We start from the raw sequence: 18,919 nt of genomic DNA on the forward strand, positions 1-18,919 counted from the left end.
TAGTTTTAGGGCAAAATCTAGTAATTTCAAAAGGAATTCACTCGATTTCCCCAAGCAGGTTTCACAGTGGATTCAAGTTTTTCATGGTTTTCACTGGGCTGACCTGCTTTGTTTTAAAATGACCTTTTTGTGGAATTTAAAAAATGTACATTTTAATATTGCGATAGTGTATCATGTTTTTTTTTCCAATCTTTGATTTTTTTCATTGCACAAAAAAAGAACAAGAAGTGTTTTTTAAGCAGAAGTCAGTCCATATGACTTTAAAATCTTTAAAAACTTTTCTCTCATAATCATTTTTTCCAGAAAATTAAAGGTAGGGTAGGTGACTTTTGAGAGTCTAAAAACAGAAAGTTAGCTTTAAAAGCAAAAGATCCCACCCTCCCTTTTTTTATTTTTTAGTGTGATTCTGTGATGGAATTGCTGAAAAGTTAACATGCATTTTTAAAAGTACATAATTTAATGAGATTGAGAATTAAAACAATTCACTTGAATGAAAAATTGAACCACTTTTACAATTAACCTATTAGACGAGTATGAAAAGTAATTGATGTTCTGTAGCACATTTCCCTGTGTGGGTTTCCATCCATCATCCTGTCTTTCAGCTATTCTATATAAAGGTGCCATCAATCAAATCACAGCACACTACCTGCTCTCCCAGAGCATTTTCTACAGAATTAAGTCAGAAAATGATCTACTAAAGGGTTAAACTGAAAAGAAACCCATAGATTCTAAAGTTTAGACACGTTTAATGTCTTTCTGCTGGATTTCTGTTCATTCGCTGTAATGCAGAGTTTAAAGGCAATGCACTGAAAAAAAGACAAAACCAATTTATTCTGTATTAATGTCAACATAATCATTTTTGAAAGAGGCAAACAAACAGAGAAAGACAGAGAGATTGTGAAAAATGGCATAATGGTCATCTTCTGCAACAAAAGATGTATCACTAATAGATAAAGTTCACTAAGAGCTTTGTGTTTGTCTCATATTTTAATTTCCCTCTCTTATACATGAATGGTTTTGGGGAATTTGAAGGGGTAAAATCTATTTGTGTTTGACATAATCATGGTTTCTAGTTAACATTGATGGTTCAGAGATAAACATATATGAAATGTAATCTAATAAATGACAAAGTTTTTTTTTCTCTACAACACCACAAAACTGGTAGAAGGCAACCATTTCAGTTAATTTTTTTATTTGAAATTGTAATATTGACTTTAAAAGGGTACTGTATAAAAATGTAATGAATATGCATTGGATTTCATGTAATATGTGTTAATAAAAATGTTTTTTTTGTTTTTTTTCAAGAACAACTTGAAGATGACAAATTACACAGTAATGGAGGTGAGAAACAGTCCATTTCTCTTTCTCCAGAGTGTTAGTTGTCATCGTGGTGTTTTTACATATCAGTCGACTTCAGTGCTCATTACTTTGAGACATTCCAGACTCACTTTGCTCTCAATCACACATGTCCTTTCATCTTTCTGTCTGTTTGTCATGATAGATGCAGTCTGAGTCTCTTCACTGTTGACATCCTTCATCTGGCACTTGGTATCAAAACTCTTCTCTTCTCTTCTCTTCTCTTCTCTTCTCTTCTCTTCTCTTCTCTTCTCTTCTCTCCTCTCATTTTTTACAGATTTAGTTTTTTATGAAGTTTAATTTATTTGTTTAACTGGTTCATTTGATAATTATTTGAGTAAATATGATGTAAAATAAATATTTATATTACAGTTCAGTTTATTTGTTTAAACTGATTAATTTCCAGGTTAATCAAAAAGATTTTAGTACATATTATGTAAAATGTAGATACATTTTATAGGTTAGTATTATTTTAATCAAGTTCAGTTTAATTGTTTGAATTGATTGATTTCAAATTATGTACAATTATTTTAGAAAATATGACGTAAAATGTTCATTTTACAAATGTATTTTACTAATGCAAGTTAAATGAATTTATTCAAACTGCTTCATTTTCAAATTAAAAATATTAGAAATAATTTTTGTGTATATTATTTAAAATACATTTTAATTTTGACCAATTTCCGTTTATTTGTTTAACCATTTAGTAAATATGATAAAATATGAATTTTAATTAAGTTTATTAAATTATTTCAAATTCATTCATTTTCATATTCATTTTTCATTTAGTAAAAACTAAAAGAAAAGTTGCTCATTTGTTATTTACTTGTCTTTCAATTACATTTAGTTAAATTTGTCATATATAGTCATTATATTATAAAAATCTACCTCTATTCTTGTCTAATTTTCTTAGTTCATCTCATGTAACCTCATCTCACTTCGTCTTTTTATTTCATCACTTGTTTGCTTCTCATCTCTTCTTTTCTTATTTGTCCTTGTGTTATCTTATCTCCTCTCCTCCAGTGTTTTTCTCATCCTTCCTTGTTTCTCTTTATTCTGGCTGGTTCTCTTTATTTCTCACACTGTGTGTCCACAGGATCCAAGCAGGACTGGTCCATTCAGTGGCCCACGTCCGAGTCGGGGAAAGAGAACACCCCAGTGGGGCCATCAGACCCTATTCAGTGGGTCCGTCTCCAGCTCTCCCAGAGCCCCAAATTGCACTCACGCTACAGCCAGCACTTGTGCCAGAGTCCCCAGTCCCTGGTGCCCCCCTTCTATTCCCCTCACCCGCATTCAGACCGGCTGACCGTGGACCCTCACTCCGGCCTCTTCCCCTCGCCTCTGGATATGGGACATCACTCTCTGCCTCCTTCCCCCAGACAGAGGCATTTTGCCCACACCCCTCCTCGGACTCCCTTAGTAGTGAACACCATGACCCCTCCAGGGACGCCACAGGTCAGGCGCAGGAATAAGCTGAAGGCCCCTGGAACCCCGCCGCCTGCGAGTCGGAAGCTCATCCACCTTCTGCCAGGGTTCACGGCTCTGCACCGCAGCAAATCCCACGAGTTCCAGCTGGGGAACAGAATAGATGACGCACAGACACCCAAGTGAGTCACACTACATTATACAGTGTTCTGCCTAATGCATTGTGCAGTGTGGGTTTGTTTTTGGGGGTGAGGGCCACATCTTGGTCTGTTGCTCAGCAAAACCAAATGAGCTACCTAGGTACCTAGAGAGCATTTTAAGGCATCATACATGTGCTTTTGACGTAAGGCCTAAAGTTAGGCATGCAGCAAAATTCCCCTTTTAAAATGTGTGTGTATTTAGATTCTTGCTGAATAGACACTGACATGTTTGTGCTAGGAGGTCATCATATTGCATCATTAACCTTTGTCTTATGGAGCAGTAAATTTAGGTGTGTACATTGATGGCATACCAAAACGACAAGGGCAAGGCAAATGCTGGTCATAAATTGACATCCAAAGACAGGTCTCTCTTTGAATGTATATTAATGACCAGCATTTGCGTTTACTTGTTAAAAAGAGTGCCCAGTTTTAAGATGTTTTAACATGTCAATCTGGATCTACTACATTTTTGCTTTACCTTTAGATCCTAAACACTGATACCATCTTGAGTGGTCTTATAAATAAACCTATAATGCTTTGGATGATGAAATAATGTGCAAAAAGTATTATAAAAGCATCAAGCATCATTATTTGGCACTGTGTTAGCAAATTCACTGTTAATTTACTAAGTTGTCAATCCGGATTTACTGCATTTTTGCTCCACACTTAGATCCTAAACACTAATTCATCTTCTTGATTTATTTACTCAGCCTCCTCGGTCTTATAAATTAACCTCTGATGGTTTGGTTATTGAAATATTGTTCAAAAGTGTGATAACTATCGGTAAGACAGGGCAGGGTGTCTGAAATATATATATATATATATATATATATATATATATATATGTATATATATATATACAGTATATATATATAGTCAGGTCCATATATATTTGGATACTGACACAATTTTCATAATTTTGGCTTTGTATGCCACCCGAACAGAAATAAATTTAAAATGATCAAGGTGAAATTTAAAGGTCCCGTTCTTCGTGATCCCATGTTTTAAACTTTAGTTAGTGTGTAATGTTGTTGTTAGAGTATAAATAATATCTGTAAAATTCTAAAGCTCAAAGTTCAATGCCAAGCGAGATATTTTATTTAACAAAATTCGCCTACAAAAAACGACCCGTTTGGACTACATCCCTCTAGTTCCTGCAGTAATGATGTCACTAAAACAGTTTTTTTGACTAACCTCCGGCCACAGGAATACACAAAAAGGGGGGCGTGGTCTTGTTGCGCTCCAACAGGAAAGAAGGAAGAGCTGCGTTTGTGTTTGTCGCCACGTCGTCGAAACACTGTTATTTTCATCTCGGAGTCCAATCACCTCTGTTTGGGCTTCCCAGGGACACTGTACTTGGAGATTAATGGTTTTTTATTATTTAAGTTTGTGCATTTAACAGTTTCTGTAACTTATTACACAAAGGGCAATGATGTTTAGCTTTGTTAACTAGATGTAAGGGCTGTGCAAAAAAATTGAATGCGATTTTCATGCGCATCTCGTCAGTAAAAACGCTCCTGTGATTATAAGTACATCTCCAGCATGTGCGTTCAGATCAGGATTGCCAGGTTTTCAAAACAAATTCTGCACACTTGCTTCTCAAAACTAGTCAAATCACGTTTGCAGGAGGGCAGCATGCTCTCATCTGCTGTCGAATCACAACACAGGAACCGCTGGCCCAATCAGAACTCGTTACATGTTTCTGAAGGAGGGACTTATAGAACAAGGAAGTCATCAGCCCGTTTTTATGACAGTGAAAACAGCAGTATACAGATAGGTGAATTGTGTGAAAAATACTGTGTTTTTTTTACACGCGAAACATGAACACGTTATATTGCACACTGTAAACACAATCAAAGCTTCAAAAAAGCACGAAAAACGGGACCTTTAAGCTTTAATTCAATGGGTTGCACAAATATATAACATAAAATCCTTAAGAATTACAACAATTTTTATACACAGTTCCCCCTTTTTCAGTGGCTCAAATGTAATTGGACAAATAAATATTATCATGCAGGATATAACATTTTATTTTTAAAATATTTTTAGTTAAGAATCCTATGCAGGCAATAACTGCCTGAAGTCTGGAACTCATGGACATCACCAGAGACTGGGTTTCCTCCTTTGTGATGCTTTGCCAGGCCTTTAGTTTTGTCTTAAGCAAGTGAAATGCATGCTCAATCGGGTTGAAATCAGGAGATCGACTTGACCATTGCAGAATATTATTATTATTTTTTTACCTTCATAAACTCTTGGGTTGCTTTTGCAGTATGCTTTGTGTCATTGTCCATTTGATACTATGAAGCGCCGCCCAATCAACTTTGCTCCATATGACTGAATCTTCATTTGAGTGAATCTTTATCCCTATACACTTAATCATTCTTCCAGCTGCTTCTGTCTTCTCTCACATGATCAGTAAACACCAGTGACCCAGTGTCACTGGAAGCCATGCATGCTCGTGCCATCACACTGCTCCACCAGGTTTCACAGATGATGTTGAATGCTTTGAATCATGAGCTGTTCCAAGCCTTCTCCGTACTTTTTTCTTCCCATCATTCTGGTACTGGCTGATCTTAATTTAACCAGCCTAAAGAATGCTTTTCCAGAAGTGGTCTGGCTTTTTTTTAAATGTTTTTTGGAAAAGTCTTTGCACCTTGTGGTGAAGCCCATGCCCATCACAAATTACACTAAAACTGTTTAAATATAATATAATTATTGTAGTTGAGGGGTATTAACAGCAATCTGTGAGTTTCAGAGCTTCTCAAATCAGTAACTTCAAGTTTCATGATGGTTAGGCCACATGAGCCTTGTGTTGTCTTGAGAGAAAGATAAAATAGAAGAACAGAGGGACATTACTTCCTAGTTTGGATCAGTAAACCAGATTAAATGGCATTAGTGGTTGATTTCCAGTCCCCTTGCTCTGATGTGATCCAGACCCTTTCCATGTCCCTTTAATAAGGGCCTGGATGCGGAGAATGCCAGCAAATAGGGAAATCCAATCAAAACAAGGCTATTCCGATGCCTCAAATAGACCTGATTTGGGACCTGTATTGTTCATTTGAGACTTTGCTGATTTATACACAGGACAGTTTGTGAACAGACCATAAGGAGCTCATCATGTTGTATAATTAACCTATGTCTATGGAGCAGTATAAGGTATGTACCTGGGTCAAAGACAGAAAAAGGGTTTTCAATGTTGCGAAAGTGATGCTTTGGTTTGGGCACAGAAAGACACACAATATCATGAAAACAGGGCCAGTATCTGGTATACTTTGGTCTCCACATTAATGTTGCATGGTTAGTGTGGAAATAGTTGATATTAAAATGCGCTTTTGCTGTCTGAACGTGGTTAAAGACTCTCCAAAACAACTTTTCACAATTTATCCAAAATATTAGTCATTTATAGAGGTTTAACAATTAATTTTTTGAAACTGCGAATGAGCTTGTCTGTCAAACTCACATTGTTTCACTGCTATTGTTGAGGTGTACTTTCTGTGTGAAGCCTTAGTGCCTCATAATGCTTTGTTTCATCACCAGTTGCAGGACATTCTCACTGAAATTGTTTTATGGCCGGATTTACATATTTGCTGAAGCTGATTGTGAAATGCTGTGTTTTCAATTCTTACGCTGTTGGCGCTACATATATCTCATTAGAACAGCTGTTTAGTTGAATCATAAAAAAAGAGGAAACATAGTTAATGTCAGGACTGGTACATTAAGTTGTACACCTGTTTCATATTTAAGTCATTTGGATTTTCTCAGTGAAAGACGGTTAGCTTGTGTGCAGCATGCATCCAAAATGATTGCGAGTGCATCTCGGTGAGACCCTGTGGCAGTCCGATATTGACAGTTTCATTGTAATTTGGAGAAAACTTGGAACTGTCAGTTAAGAATATGTTGGAGTCTTGTTTGTTACTGGGAGAACTGAAGTAAAAGTCAACATGACATAAAAAAATTTTCTTCTGTCATTTAAGATCCCCAAGACTGCATTTATGTGAACAAAAATACAGTAAAACTGTTTTACATTTTAATGTAGTTTAATTTATTTCTGTGAATTTTCAGCATCGTTACTCCAGTTTTCAGTGTCACGTGAGCCTTCAGAAATCGTTCTAATAAGTTGATTTTCTGCTTAAGAATAATTTCTTATCATTAGCAATGTTAAAAACAGTTGTGCTGCATAATATTTTGGAAATGGTAATAGCATTTTTTTCATGATATTTGATGAATAGAAAGTCAAATGGTTTACTGTCATCTTTGGTCAATTTAATTGCATTCTTTCTGAATAGACACTGACATGACATTTGCCCAAGAAGGTCATCATATTGTATCATTAACCCTTGTCTTATGGAGCAATACATTTAGGTGTGCACATTCATGGCATACCAAAACGACAAGGGCAAGGCAAACGCTGGTCATAAATTGACATCCAAAGACAGGCCTCTCTTTGAATGTATATTAATGACCAGCATTTGTGTTTACTTGTAAATGTGCTCTGTTTTAAGCTAAACACGTATGTCTGGATCTACCACATTTTTACTTCACATTTAGATCCTAAACACTGATACCATATTCAATGGTCTTATAAATAAACCTGTAATGCTTTGGTTGCTGAAATAAGCAAATTCACTATCTGATACGATATCTACGGTTCAATATATAATCAATTTTAGATGGATAAAATGAAGTCCCACTCTTTTTCTTGTTAAATGTTTGCTTTAGTTTTTGAATATGTCACATTATCTGAGTATAAAATGACCAAATCAAGAGTATAATACAAATGTCTGTGGCCTAGTGGTTAGTGCACATGCTCTATACACAATGAAGACATGAAGAGACATAGAATCATCTTTGCCCTGAAATAACACGGTCGACTAGTAGTGGAGATAATTATCACCTTTAGTACAGTGGAAATGGACTGCCATAACTTGAGACCCAGACCTTGAGCAAGACACCACATAATGAGACTCAGACCAAGGCCACGTTCATCCAGTCTCAGAAGGTTTCAAGACTAATACTGCAAGATCCCCGCTTCAACTCTGCTCTTTGCTGTTAATTAAAAACCCCAAGAATCATCGACAAATCTTTTATATTCAAGAGCTCAGACACGGGTTGTTTGTGGTCTGAAATTGAGGTTCTCTTCAGGAATGGGCTCTTTTTGTCTCAAAGGGACCAAAGCAGCCATGTTTTTTCCTTCTAATTACAGACCTTTCGACAGCTTGCGTTAACCTTTGACCCTCACACAGCGAGACACACACACTCACACGCACTCCAGAATTCCTAATGAGGGATTTTTGACCGACAGACGGACAGAAGAATACTCTCAACATTCAAATGTGCATCTAGCACAGCATTTCTTCTGATTATATGAGAAGAATCTGTATTATGGAGACTATGAGAATGTGTCTATCCTTTAGTCATCTCATAAAGCGCTAACATGAATGCCGTTTTCTCGCTGGTCATCATTCATGGTGTCATTTGCGGTGTGCAGCACTCTTTCTGTTTGCTGGGTCCTGTATTGTTTAGCATGTGTGTGTGTGACAGATATTTTTGAAAGGTGTTTGGAGTGTGGAATGTTTGACAGCTGTTTTATTACATCTGGCAGGTTTGCAAGGGGAAAGCTACTGGAACGGAGAAGCAGGAGATGATGAAATTAGTCCTGTTTGATTTGCATGTCATCTGATTCCGCCTTTGTGATTGGATCATAACTGAAAGGATTTTTAAAATTAATTTGCCATTGTAATTTGTTGAATATGATTTCAGTGGTGTTTTATGTATCTCCAATTTGGCTGAATAACAAAGTGTGTCTCAGAGCCTTGTGAATTGATAGTAGAGCATTTTATATAACTGTATATACAGTACTGTATATATACAGTTGAAGTCAAATGTTTGCATACACCTTTCAGAATCTGCAAAATGTTAATTATTTTACCAAAATAAGAGGGAACATACAAAATGCATGTTGTTTATTTAGTACTAACCTGAATAAGATATTTCTCATAGAAAATGACATACAGTCCACAAGAGACAATAATAGTTGAATGCATAAAAATTACCCTGTTCAAAACTCTTAATACTATGTTGTCAACTGAATGATCCACAGCTGTTTTTTTTGTGATAGTTGTTCATAAGTCCCTTTTTTGTCATAATATAATAATAATAATAATAATAATAATAATAATAATAATAATAATAATAATAATAAATAATTAATAAATAAATGTTTCAAATCATCAGACAAATTTAAATATTAGTCAAAGATAACACAAGTAAACACAACATGCAGTTTTTAAATGAAGGTTTTTATAATTAAGGGAAAACTAAATCCAAAACTAGACAGCCCTGTGTGAAGAAGTTTTTACCCCCCTTTTAAAACTGGTTTATCACACCTGAGTTCAGTTTCTCTTGCCACACCCAGGCCTGACTACTGCCAAATCTGTTCGCAATCAATTAATCTCAAAAATAGGACCTGTCTGACAAAGTGAAGTAGACCAAAAGATCCTCAAAAGCTAGACATCATGCTGAGATCCAAAGAAATTCTGAAACAAATGAGAAAGAAGGTAATTGAGATCTATCAGTCTGGAAAAGGTTACAAAGCCATTGCTAAAGCTTTGAGACTCCAGGGAACCACAGTGTGAGCCATTATTCACAATTGGCAAAAACATAGAAAAGTGGAGAACCTTCCCAGGAGTGGCCTGCTGACCAAAATTACCCCAAGAGCACAAAAGACCCCCCAACAACATCCAAAGAACTGCAGACTTCAATTGTCTCAGTTAATTAAGGTCAGAGTTCATGACTCCAAAATGAGAAAGAGACTGGGCAAAAATGTTCTGCATGGCAGAGTACCTAGATGAAAACTGCTGAACAAAAAGATCAAAGGCTCATCTCAGTTTTGCCTGAAAACATCTTGAGGATCCCAAAGACTTTTGGGAAAATACTATGTGGTCTGATGAGACAAAAGTTGAACTTTTTGGAAGGTGTGTGTCCTGTTATGTCTGGTGTAAAAGTAACACCGGATTTCAGAAAAAGAACATCATACCTACGGTAAAATATGGTTGTGGTAGTGTGATAGTCTGGGGCTGTTTTGCTGCTTCAGGACCTGGAAGACTTGCTGTAATAAATGGAACCATGAATGCTGCTGTTTAACAAAAAATTCTGAAGGAGAATGTCCGGCTATCTGTTTGTGACCTTAAGCTGACGCGAACTTGGGTTCTGCAGCAGGACAATGATCCAAAACACACCAGCAAGTCCACCTCTGAATGGCTGAAGAAAATCAGAATGAAGACTTTGAAGTGGCCTTGTCAAAGTCCTGACCTGAATCCTATTGACCTATAAAAAGGCGGTTCATGCTCGGAAACCCTCCAATGTGGCTGAATTACAACAATTCTGCAAAGATATGTGGACCAAAATTCCTCCACAGCACTGTAACAGACTCATTTCAAGTTATCACAAACGCTAGATTGCAGTTGTTGCTGCTAAGGGTGGCAGTTATTAGGTTTAGGGGGCAAACACTTTTTCACACAGGGCCATGTAGTTTTGGATTTAGTTTTTCCTTAATAATAAAAACCTTCATTTAAAAACTGCATGTTGTGTTCCCTTGTGTTCCCCATCTTTTACTAATATTTACATTTGTTTGATGATCTGAAACATTAAATTTTAAACATGAAACATTAAAGTTTATCTTTAACAAAATATCACAAAAGTAAAACTATTATCACGGTTTCATTTTATATATGCATATATATGCATATATGTACACACACACACACACACACACACACACACACACACACACACACACACACACACACGATCTCAGCTGATCTTTGCAACATGCAGCATTCGTCACATTCTCTCTCTCCATTTGGAAACACACTCCTGTCACCTCTTAAACATTTTTTTTTTTTTAGTGTGGAGTGGAGGGTTATTAATTTTGCTTATGTACCCGGGCCACCTCTCTCTCTCTCTGCCCTTTTCAAGCTGAGTGCTGCTCTCTGCTGTAGAGATAATTAGCAAGGCTTATTTGCTATGCTAATGAGCATCAACATGCATCTGCATAAAGGCCAATGTCTCTCCAGGCCTCTGTGCTAGTCACCTAGTTGATGAGCCGGATGATAGTTAGCAGAGTTGAGGAAGCAGCTTTAAAAATGTAGCTTCCCAAATTACATGCTACTCATGGTTTAAACTACAGTCAAAGTGCTCTGAAGATTTTGTAAAATACAAAATTATGTTATCCCTGTAGCTCAAACAGCAGAGCTAACAATGCCAGGGTCATGGGTATGATTTCCCAGAGAATGCATATATTGTGTGCATGCATGAACTTATAAAATTGTATACTTCGAATGCATTACAGGTCATTTCAGAATAAAGTTATATAAAAGAATATACGTTCACTTTATAAAAGTTAAGGTGTGTTTGTGCAGTGCTTAATGAGATATGAGATGTGTGCATATGCGTGGGAACGGCTGTCTTTATGGCAAATGTTAAGCACTCCTTTATTTATTCTGATGAGCTGAGGAGACTCCGATGTAGAAATGGAGTAAATACAGGAAAAGGGACAGAGAACGGGGTGGAATACGGGGGAGGAGGCGCATGAATCATGCCGTGAAGCCTTTCCTTCAAGTCATTCCGCTGTGGATTACTTGAAATTGAGAAATTTGCATCCGCTTCGATGCGAGCCTCTGTGTGTGGATTGATTAGGTCTGTTACCTCCCCTTTACTCTGTCTCCCTCCACATCTATCACTTTTAATGAGAGTGTTTTTTATGGCTGAAAACTTTCGAAATGAGATGAGGAGCAGACCTGTGTTTGATCATCACGTATAGTTCAGGGCTATTGCGGTGTTGGGGCTTCAATCTAAAGGATATGGAAATAAGATCATGTTCCTTTGGGCTCACAGAAGTCATACAAAAATGAGTGAATCAAGCATATTATGATGCAATGGAATGCCAATAGAAATTTTGGGTATAGATGTATGTAAATATTATATTTGTATTAACATTGTATTAACCGAAAGCCAACATTTTTTTCAGCAGTAAGGCCATATTTAGTTGTGCAGCCATTGCTGGTTTTTGTCTAAGTAATGAACAGTTTAGGGTTTTATTTGAAAATCCAGAGGTACCGTATTATCATGCATATGAGTCATTTAACAAAGAATACAGACAGATGGGATCACCTCTACACTATGAAAAGTGATTTAAATTTGTAATTGATGTGTGATGAAATCTTTTCTGAATTTCTAGACTGGGGAAATGGATTTCTTTTAGCTAACATTTTGTACTGTCACCAACTATTGGGCCTAACAGCAAATGTTAATTCTTGGCCAGAAGATTGAAGTTTCTAATGAACAAAGGATGTTCTGCGGTTTTGTGTAGCCTAGTCATTTTTAAATAATAATTGTTAAACAGAGCAAGGGAAAAAAATCGCTGAAAGGTCATCCAAGATAAAGATGAGTTTGTTTCTTCATCAGAACAGATTTGGAGAAATGTAGCATTACATTACTTGCTGGATCCTCTGTAGTGAATGGGTGCCATCAGATTGAGATTCCAAACATCTGATAAAAACATCACAATAATCCACACAAATCCAGTCCATCAATTAACATCTTGTGAAAAGTTTGTAATTAGCAAATCAATCATTAAAATATTTTTTTTTACTTCAAACTGTTGCTTCCGGCTAAAAATATGAGTCCCCTGTGTATAATATTGCCTACCTTATCTGAATCAGGAGAGAAATAAACACAGATCAAGCACCTTTTCAAAAACAGTCCTGATAAGTTCTAAACACATGTTGGTGGATTTTGATGTGAAAGATGGACTTTTGAAAAAGGTGTTTTTTTGTGAATAATGGATTTGTTTCTTGCAAACATACAGCTGTTTATTTAAATTTGTACTTCACAAGATGTTAATTGATTGACTGGAGTGGAGTAGATTGCTTGTGGATTATTGTGATGTTTTATAGGCTGTTTTTATAAGCCAGACATTTTGCTATGCAGTCATAAAACTGTGTTCAAAATGTGCTCGAATAGCTCATAAATTCCCACAGCTAATTGAGTCCCACCCATCTCTATCTGAGTCAGGACAAACCCACTATGTGACTTTCACAAGTTACAAATCACAGTTTTAACACACCTGCAGTTCTGGGTGAACTAGTTAAGTTGAAAAAAAAAAAAAAACTGATTTGAGACTAATATATATACATTATATTCATATAAGGACCATTCACTCTCACTCTTACATTTTCTGTCTGAGTTAAGGCCCGTTCACACCAAGAACGATAACTATAAAGATAACTATAAAGATAACGATATTAGCGTCCACACCAGCAAACGATATAGTCTGTGTATTCTAAGCGGACGCGCGTCTGCTGCTTTAAATTCTCGAGCTCATTACAGCAGGATTGATTCTGATTGGTTGGCAATGTTTTTATCGTTCATCAGAAAAAAAAATAGTTCTGAAAGTGATTCCAACGATATCGTTTCTCTGTGCCTTTATCGTTATAGTTGTGGTGTGGACTCCGCTCCACTCTTTAATATTGAGAACGATTTTTAGAACTATATCTTTATCGTTATCGTTATCTTTATAGTTATCGTGCTTGGTGTGAACGGGCCTTTAGGCTGTAAATTTCCCTTCATGTGCGATGGGACCGTTTGGCAAACCTCATCCATGTTAATGCCAGCCATTTTTTCTCTATCCCATTAATGAGTGGTCAGGTTAAAGGCATATAAGCACCAGTGTGGCTGGTTTTCCTTTCCCCAGTCTGGCCTTCATAATGAGCCGCTCTAACCCTCCCTCCCGCCCAGACTGGAATCATGATTGCGAATTTAAATGAGTGTTTAAGAGGGCCCAGGCTTCAGTTGCATCCCTGCGTATCATTGATTTATCACAGCCATGCCCTACTGAAGGGAGTCGAGCTGTCAGACACAAACCTGTCTGGAGACCCTGAACGAGTATCTGGAGACCACCTATATCAATGAATCAGGCCCCACCTCCTATCAGCCTTTCATCTCAGTTATATGTATGCAGTACAGTCTGATGGAGATCTGAATTATTAGTTCCATCACAGTATGAAATGTTGCTCATTTAAAGAGACATGCAACGATTTATTAGTTTATGTTATGAAATTCCCTTTTATGTAATATAGCTTTTCTGTCCTAATAAATATGAAATAATTCATCAGAAATTAAAAATTTGCTAAAAATGTACCCACAGGCCATCCAAAATGTAGATTGTTTGATGATCAGAACAGATTTGATTTTTTTTTTTGCATTGCATCACTTGCTCACCAATGGATCCTCTGCAGTGAATGGGTGCCGTCAGAATTCAGAGTTTAAACAGCTGATAAAAACACAATAATCCACATGACTCCTGTCCATGAATTAATATCCTGTGAAGTGAAAAGCTGTGCAAGAAACACATCCATGTTATAAGAAACAAATCCATGAACCAAAGTGTCACTTCACTTGAAACCATCATTTCTGGCCAAAAAGCAATATCAAATCCACTGTTATGTTTGTTTAGATCTGTTTTGTTTGTGATTGGTGCTTGATTTGTGCATATTTAAGACAAAACAACTTTTTAAATGAAGAAAGCAATATTATGGATAGAGGACTCGTATTTTTGATGGAAGCAACGGTTTTAAGATAAAATATCTTAATGATGGATTTGTGTCTTACAAACATGCAGCTTTTCACTTTACAAGATGTTAACTGATGGACTGGATTGGTGTGGATTACTTAAGTAAATATTCAGCGAATTAAAAAATTTTGAGTGAACTTTTCATTTAATAGGAAAGAAGAAAAAGCCATAACAGTTATAAGCCTTTCTTTCCCTTCAAAAATTCACCATGGTAACCACAGTTTCGGCCAAAATGTCATAGTTACTATTACATCTAGGTGTTTTGAAAAACATAAGTGTGAGAAATAATGATATGATGTTTTGTTAGCTGTGCTAATTGGCTTTTTTTAAATATCTGGTTACCATGGTAATTTCCGTTTTCATTTTCACTGTTTCGTAATCTTGCATAACAGCACACATGAACATAAGTACACACTTTGTTCTCATTTACGGTCTGTGTTGTGTGTCTCTGGCTCTTTATCTTGAATATAAAACCTTGTTAAGTAGATAAATTAAATTGCCCCCTGCTCCTCTCCTTCACCTCATTGACACATTTTCCCCTCCATACTGCAGAGCAGAGTTGCAAATAATGAGCATAGGTGAGGTGTAATGAAGCCTAACTATCCTTGTTCCTCCCTATTAGCACTGGTCCTACTGAGGGGAGAGTCCCAGACAGGCATTACGCTCCAGTCTTACATAACCACACTAGTGCCATTTAGTCTGCCATTTGACCAATACAAGTGGCCAGCTGCAGTTTGTTTCTTTAATGTGATGTTCATGGGCCTTTCACAGTTTTATTGAAAATTCCTTCTGAATTCCAAACCAATTATAAAATTTAATTGAGGTAGCAAACAGTACATCTAATTAAAATTACAAAGGATCTTTGAAAGGAGGTATTTCAAGTTTGAAAGAAGGAAAATTTATATCTACAAACAAAATTAATGTTGGCTTATTTGGACGTTGTAAAAATTTCAAAAAGACTGAACGTGTCACACTTCGAAGGGAGGAACAAGGAGATGCTGGAGACCACTTGAAGGGATTCTTAAGTCTAACAAGCAAAGGTTTACATAAATGGGACATAGGGATGACTTTTCATAGCGAACAGTAAACAAGGGGCAGAACACACTATAAATACGGTGAGGGTGATTTCACCAAGTACAACATGTTCCTGGATTGATCCTGGAACAGCATTCCAGTCAACCAATCAGAATTGAGGGATGACTTTTCAGGAAATATCCATTTTAGGCTTATGATTGGGGTTAGGTTCTTCTACAACCTTGATAATCAGCTGTCATTTCACACTGATATTAGGAATAAATTATGGATAGGATTAATTCTATATTTTTGGACCGTGCCATGGCTCCAGGATCAACAAAAGATGTTGACTCAGGAACATGTCTTATTAAGCAAAATCACGATGACCCTATAAATACACAGACACCAATGGGTCACACCCAGGAGCAAATTAACTAATTAATCAAACACAGCTAGAAATGAATTAACACAACGAGGAACGGAACAGGAAAGACCAAATAAGGAAAACAGGTAAAAAAAAAACTAAAAAAAGGAAACACAAGTCCACAACACTGACAGAATGATAGAAAGATGGGTAGATTAATGGATAAAAGATAAATGGATGGATGAATGAATGAATTTATAGAAGATGGATAGAAGGAGAGAAGCTTAGTAAATGGATGGATGGAAGAATGAATGGATGGATAAATGGATGGCTGGATGGATAGCAGATGCATGGATAGAAGATGGGTGGATAAAAGATGGATGATGGATGAATGGATAGAAGTTGGATGGATGAATTAATTGATAGAAGATGGATGGATGGAAAGAAGCTAAATAATTGGATGGATGGATGGATAGATGGAAGAATAAATGGATGGATGGATAAAAGAGGGATGGATCGGTAGAAGATGAATGGATGGATAGAAGATGGATGGATGGATAGCATATGGATGGATAAAAGATGGATAGATAAAATGTGCTTAGAAAATAGATGATAGATGGATGGATTGAGAGAAGATAGATGAATGGAAGGATGGAAGAATGGATAAATGGATGGATCGCTAGAGGAGGGATGGCTAGATGGACAGCAGATGTATGGATGGATAAAAGATGGGTAGATAAAAGCTAGATGGATAAATGTATAGATGATGGATGGATGGATGAATGGATGAATTAATTGATAGAAGATGGATGGATGGATGGATGGAGAGAAGCTAAATAAATGGATGAATGGATGGATAAAAGATGGATGGATGAATAGAAGATGCATAGATAAAAATGGATGGATGGATGAATGGTTAGAAGAAAGATGGAAAGATGAATGGACTGAGAGAATTGATAGAAGATGGATGGATGGATGAATGGATAGATAAAAGATGGATTGATGTACAGAAGACAGACAGATGGATTGATAGATAGGACACTTTATTTTCCAGAATGCTTTACCTTCTTCAAATGTCTTTAAAATACAATTCAGTAAATCCCATTTTCCCTGTCATTATAGTTCAATTTTCTGTATGCTATGGCCAATTTAATTTAAATTTCAGCTCATAAATTCAAAGGGTGGCAGTTCTTGACAGTGAGTAAGTGTGGTTTTGTGTGATTACTGAGTTGTTTAATGTTCATTGAAAGATTGACTGAATTTGGACATATTTATTGCTTTAAATTACTTTATTGAATCATTTCAATTAATTTAAGTCTGATTGTAGTCCTTTCAGAACCATAGAAGGATATTTAAGAAAAAAGATGAGTCAAAATGAAACTGTAAAAGATAAATGGACAATTTTGTATCACTAAATGCAGACTATGTTCTTTTTTTCAATTATCATCATTAGTGTTGCTTTTGAAATAGGATATGGTTAATCTTGTGTGTGTGTGTGTGTGTGTGTGTCACTGGATGAGATCTTTTAATAATTTACCTTGATAACCATAGTTTCCACTAAAATATCAATTTCTTTCATTATTTGTGGTGATTTTAAAGCAAAGTGACTATTATGTCTATGAGTTCTCACAAATAATTTTTGTAGAAAAGATAATTGGTTTCCATTTGTGAATAATGTGGTAGAAATGGCGTGTAGTTCCTTACTGCTTGATCAGTTTCTCTTTTAAATATAGTTTATGAGGTTAGGAGTAAGAGCATGTCAGGGTCTCTCCTTGTCACATTTTCTTGTGCCTGCGTCATGTTCCAAAAGCTTCAGTATTGCCTCACATTCACACTCACACACACACACCTTCAAGAACATCTTCTGTCAGTATGTCTCATACCCACACACTTATACCTTCCGCGCTTGGACACTTACATATCATTGTCATTAGTGACAGCACTGCCACACACACACACACACACACAAAACAAACACATCATTTCCAAAAACCTTTGACAGCTCTACAAACAACACACTCATTGCGGCTGCTTTCTTTGACAGTAACCTTTATGGAGTTATATTGTTTTCCCTCCTTGAGAATATATTGTATATCATCTTTTGCCGTAGTGTGTCAGTAGGAAATATAATTTCCAAACATTCATTATTTCTAATAATCCAGTGAGATTTTTGTTTGGAGTTTGACAACAGTTCTGTGTGCACTTTAAGCCCATATTCATTATATAACTGTAACTTGATTTATATATGGACCTTACTGTATATATATATATATATATATATATATATATATATATATATATATATATATATATATATATCTATATAGATATATATACACACACATAAATGTAATATATTTTCTATATATATTTTCATTTTAATATTTTTATAATATTATATTTTAAAATAGTTCCCCCTAAAATTGTCCCCAATTTTGAGGCTTCTCATTCAAAAATGCATCATAACAGTAATTTAATTGTTGTCATTAAAACACATTGTTTATTCCTCTAATCTGTAGGTCAATAATGAAGCTTTATCAATAATATGGAAATAAGATTTTTTATTTTTTTTTGTATTTGGGGCCTTTCTCAGGAAATGTCACATATGTGATTTGATTTAATTACTAGTCTTAATCAGTTCCTATTGATTTTTCTTTTGTATTAACATTTATGTCAAACCTCAATATGTTGATGCAAATGTCATATTATTTGGCACTTTTACACATGACCTTAAACTTCAAGACAACACGATAAAAAAAGCAAGAAGTAAAAAAAGCAAAGAAAAAGAGAGAGAACACGAAGGGAAGCAAAAAGCATGAAAGAAAGAATGAGAATCTGTCATCAGTAGTTTGCTGCCAGTCAGTTGCTTTGCCTGTCACCCTGTTGATCCATCTTTATTTGTCTGTTTGTTTGTCTCCTGTTCTCCAA

General features: G+C 36.0%; 1 protein-coding gene across 3 annotated transcripts in view; it reads left to right on the forward strand.

Annotated features, from left to right (window-relative positions):
* The window catches only part of LOC113068102 (kinase suppressor of Ras 2-like), an 85,961-nt gene that overhangs the window by 15,870 nt on the left and 51,172 nt on the right, over positions 1 to 18,919 (forward strand). For all 3 annotated transcript variants that reach the window (XM_026240699.1, XM_026240697.1, XM_026240700.1), the window contains exons 4-5: positions 1,306 to 1,341; positions 2,453 to 2,963. In XM_026240699.1, the coding sequence (XP_026096484.1) occupies positions 1,306 to 1,341; positions 2,453 to 2,963 (547 nt within the window). The remainder of the gene's footprint in view (positions 1 to 1,305; positions 1,342 to 2,452; positions 2,964 to 18,919) is intronic.

The sequence above is a fragment of the Carassius auratus genome, linkage group LG30F (genome assembly GCF_003368295.1).
Source record: "Carassius auratus strain Wakin linkage group LG30F, ASM336829v1, whole genome shotgun sequence".
In the NCBI taxonomy this organism is placed as follows: Eukaryota; Metazoa; Chordata; class Actinopteri; order Cypriniformes; family Cyprinidae; genus Carassius; species Carassius auratus.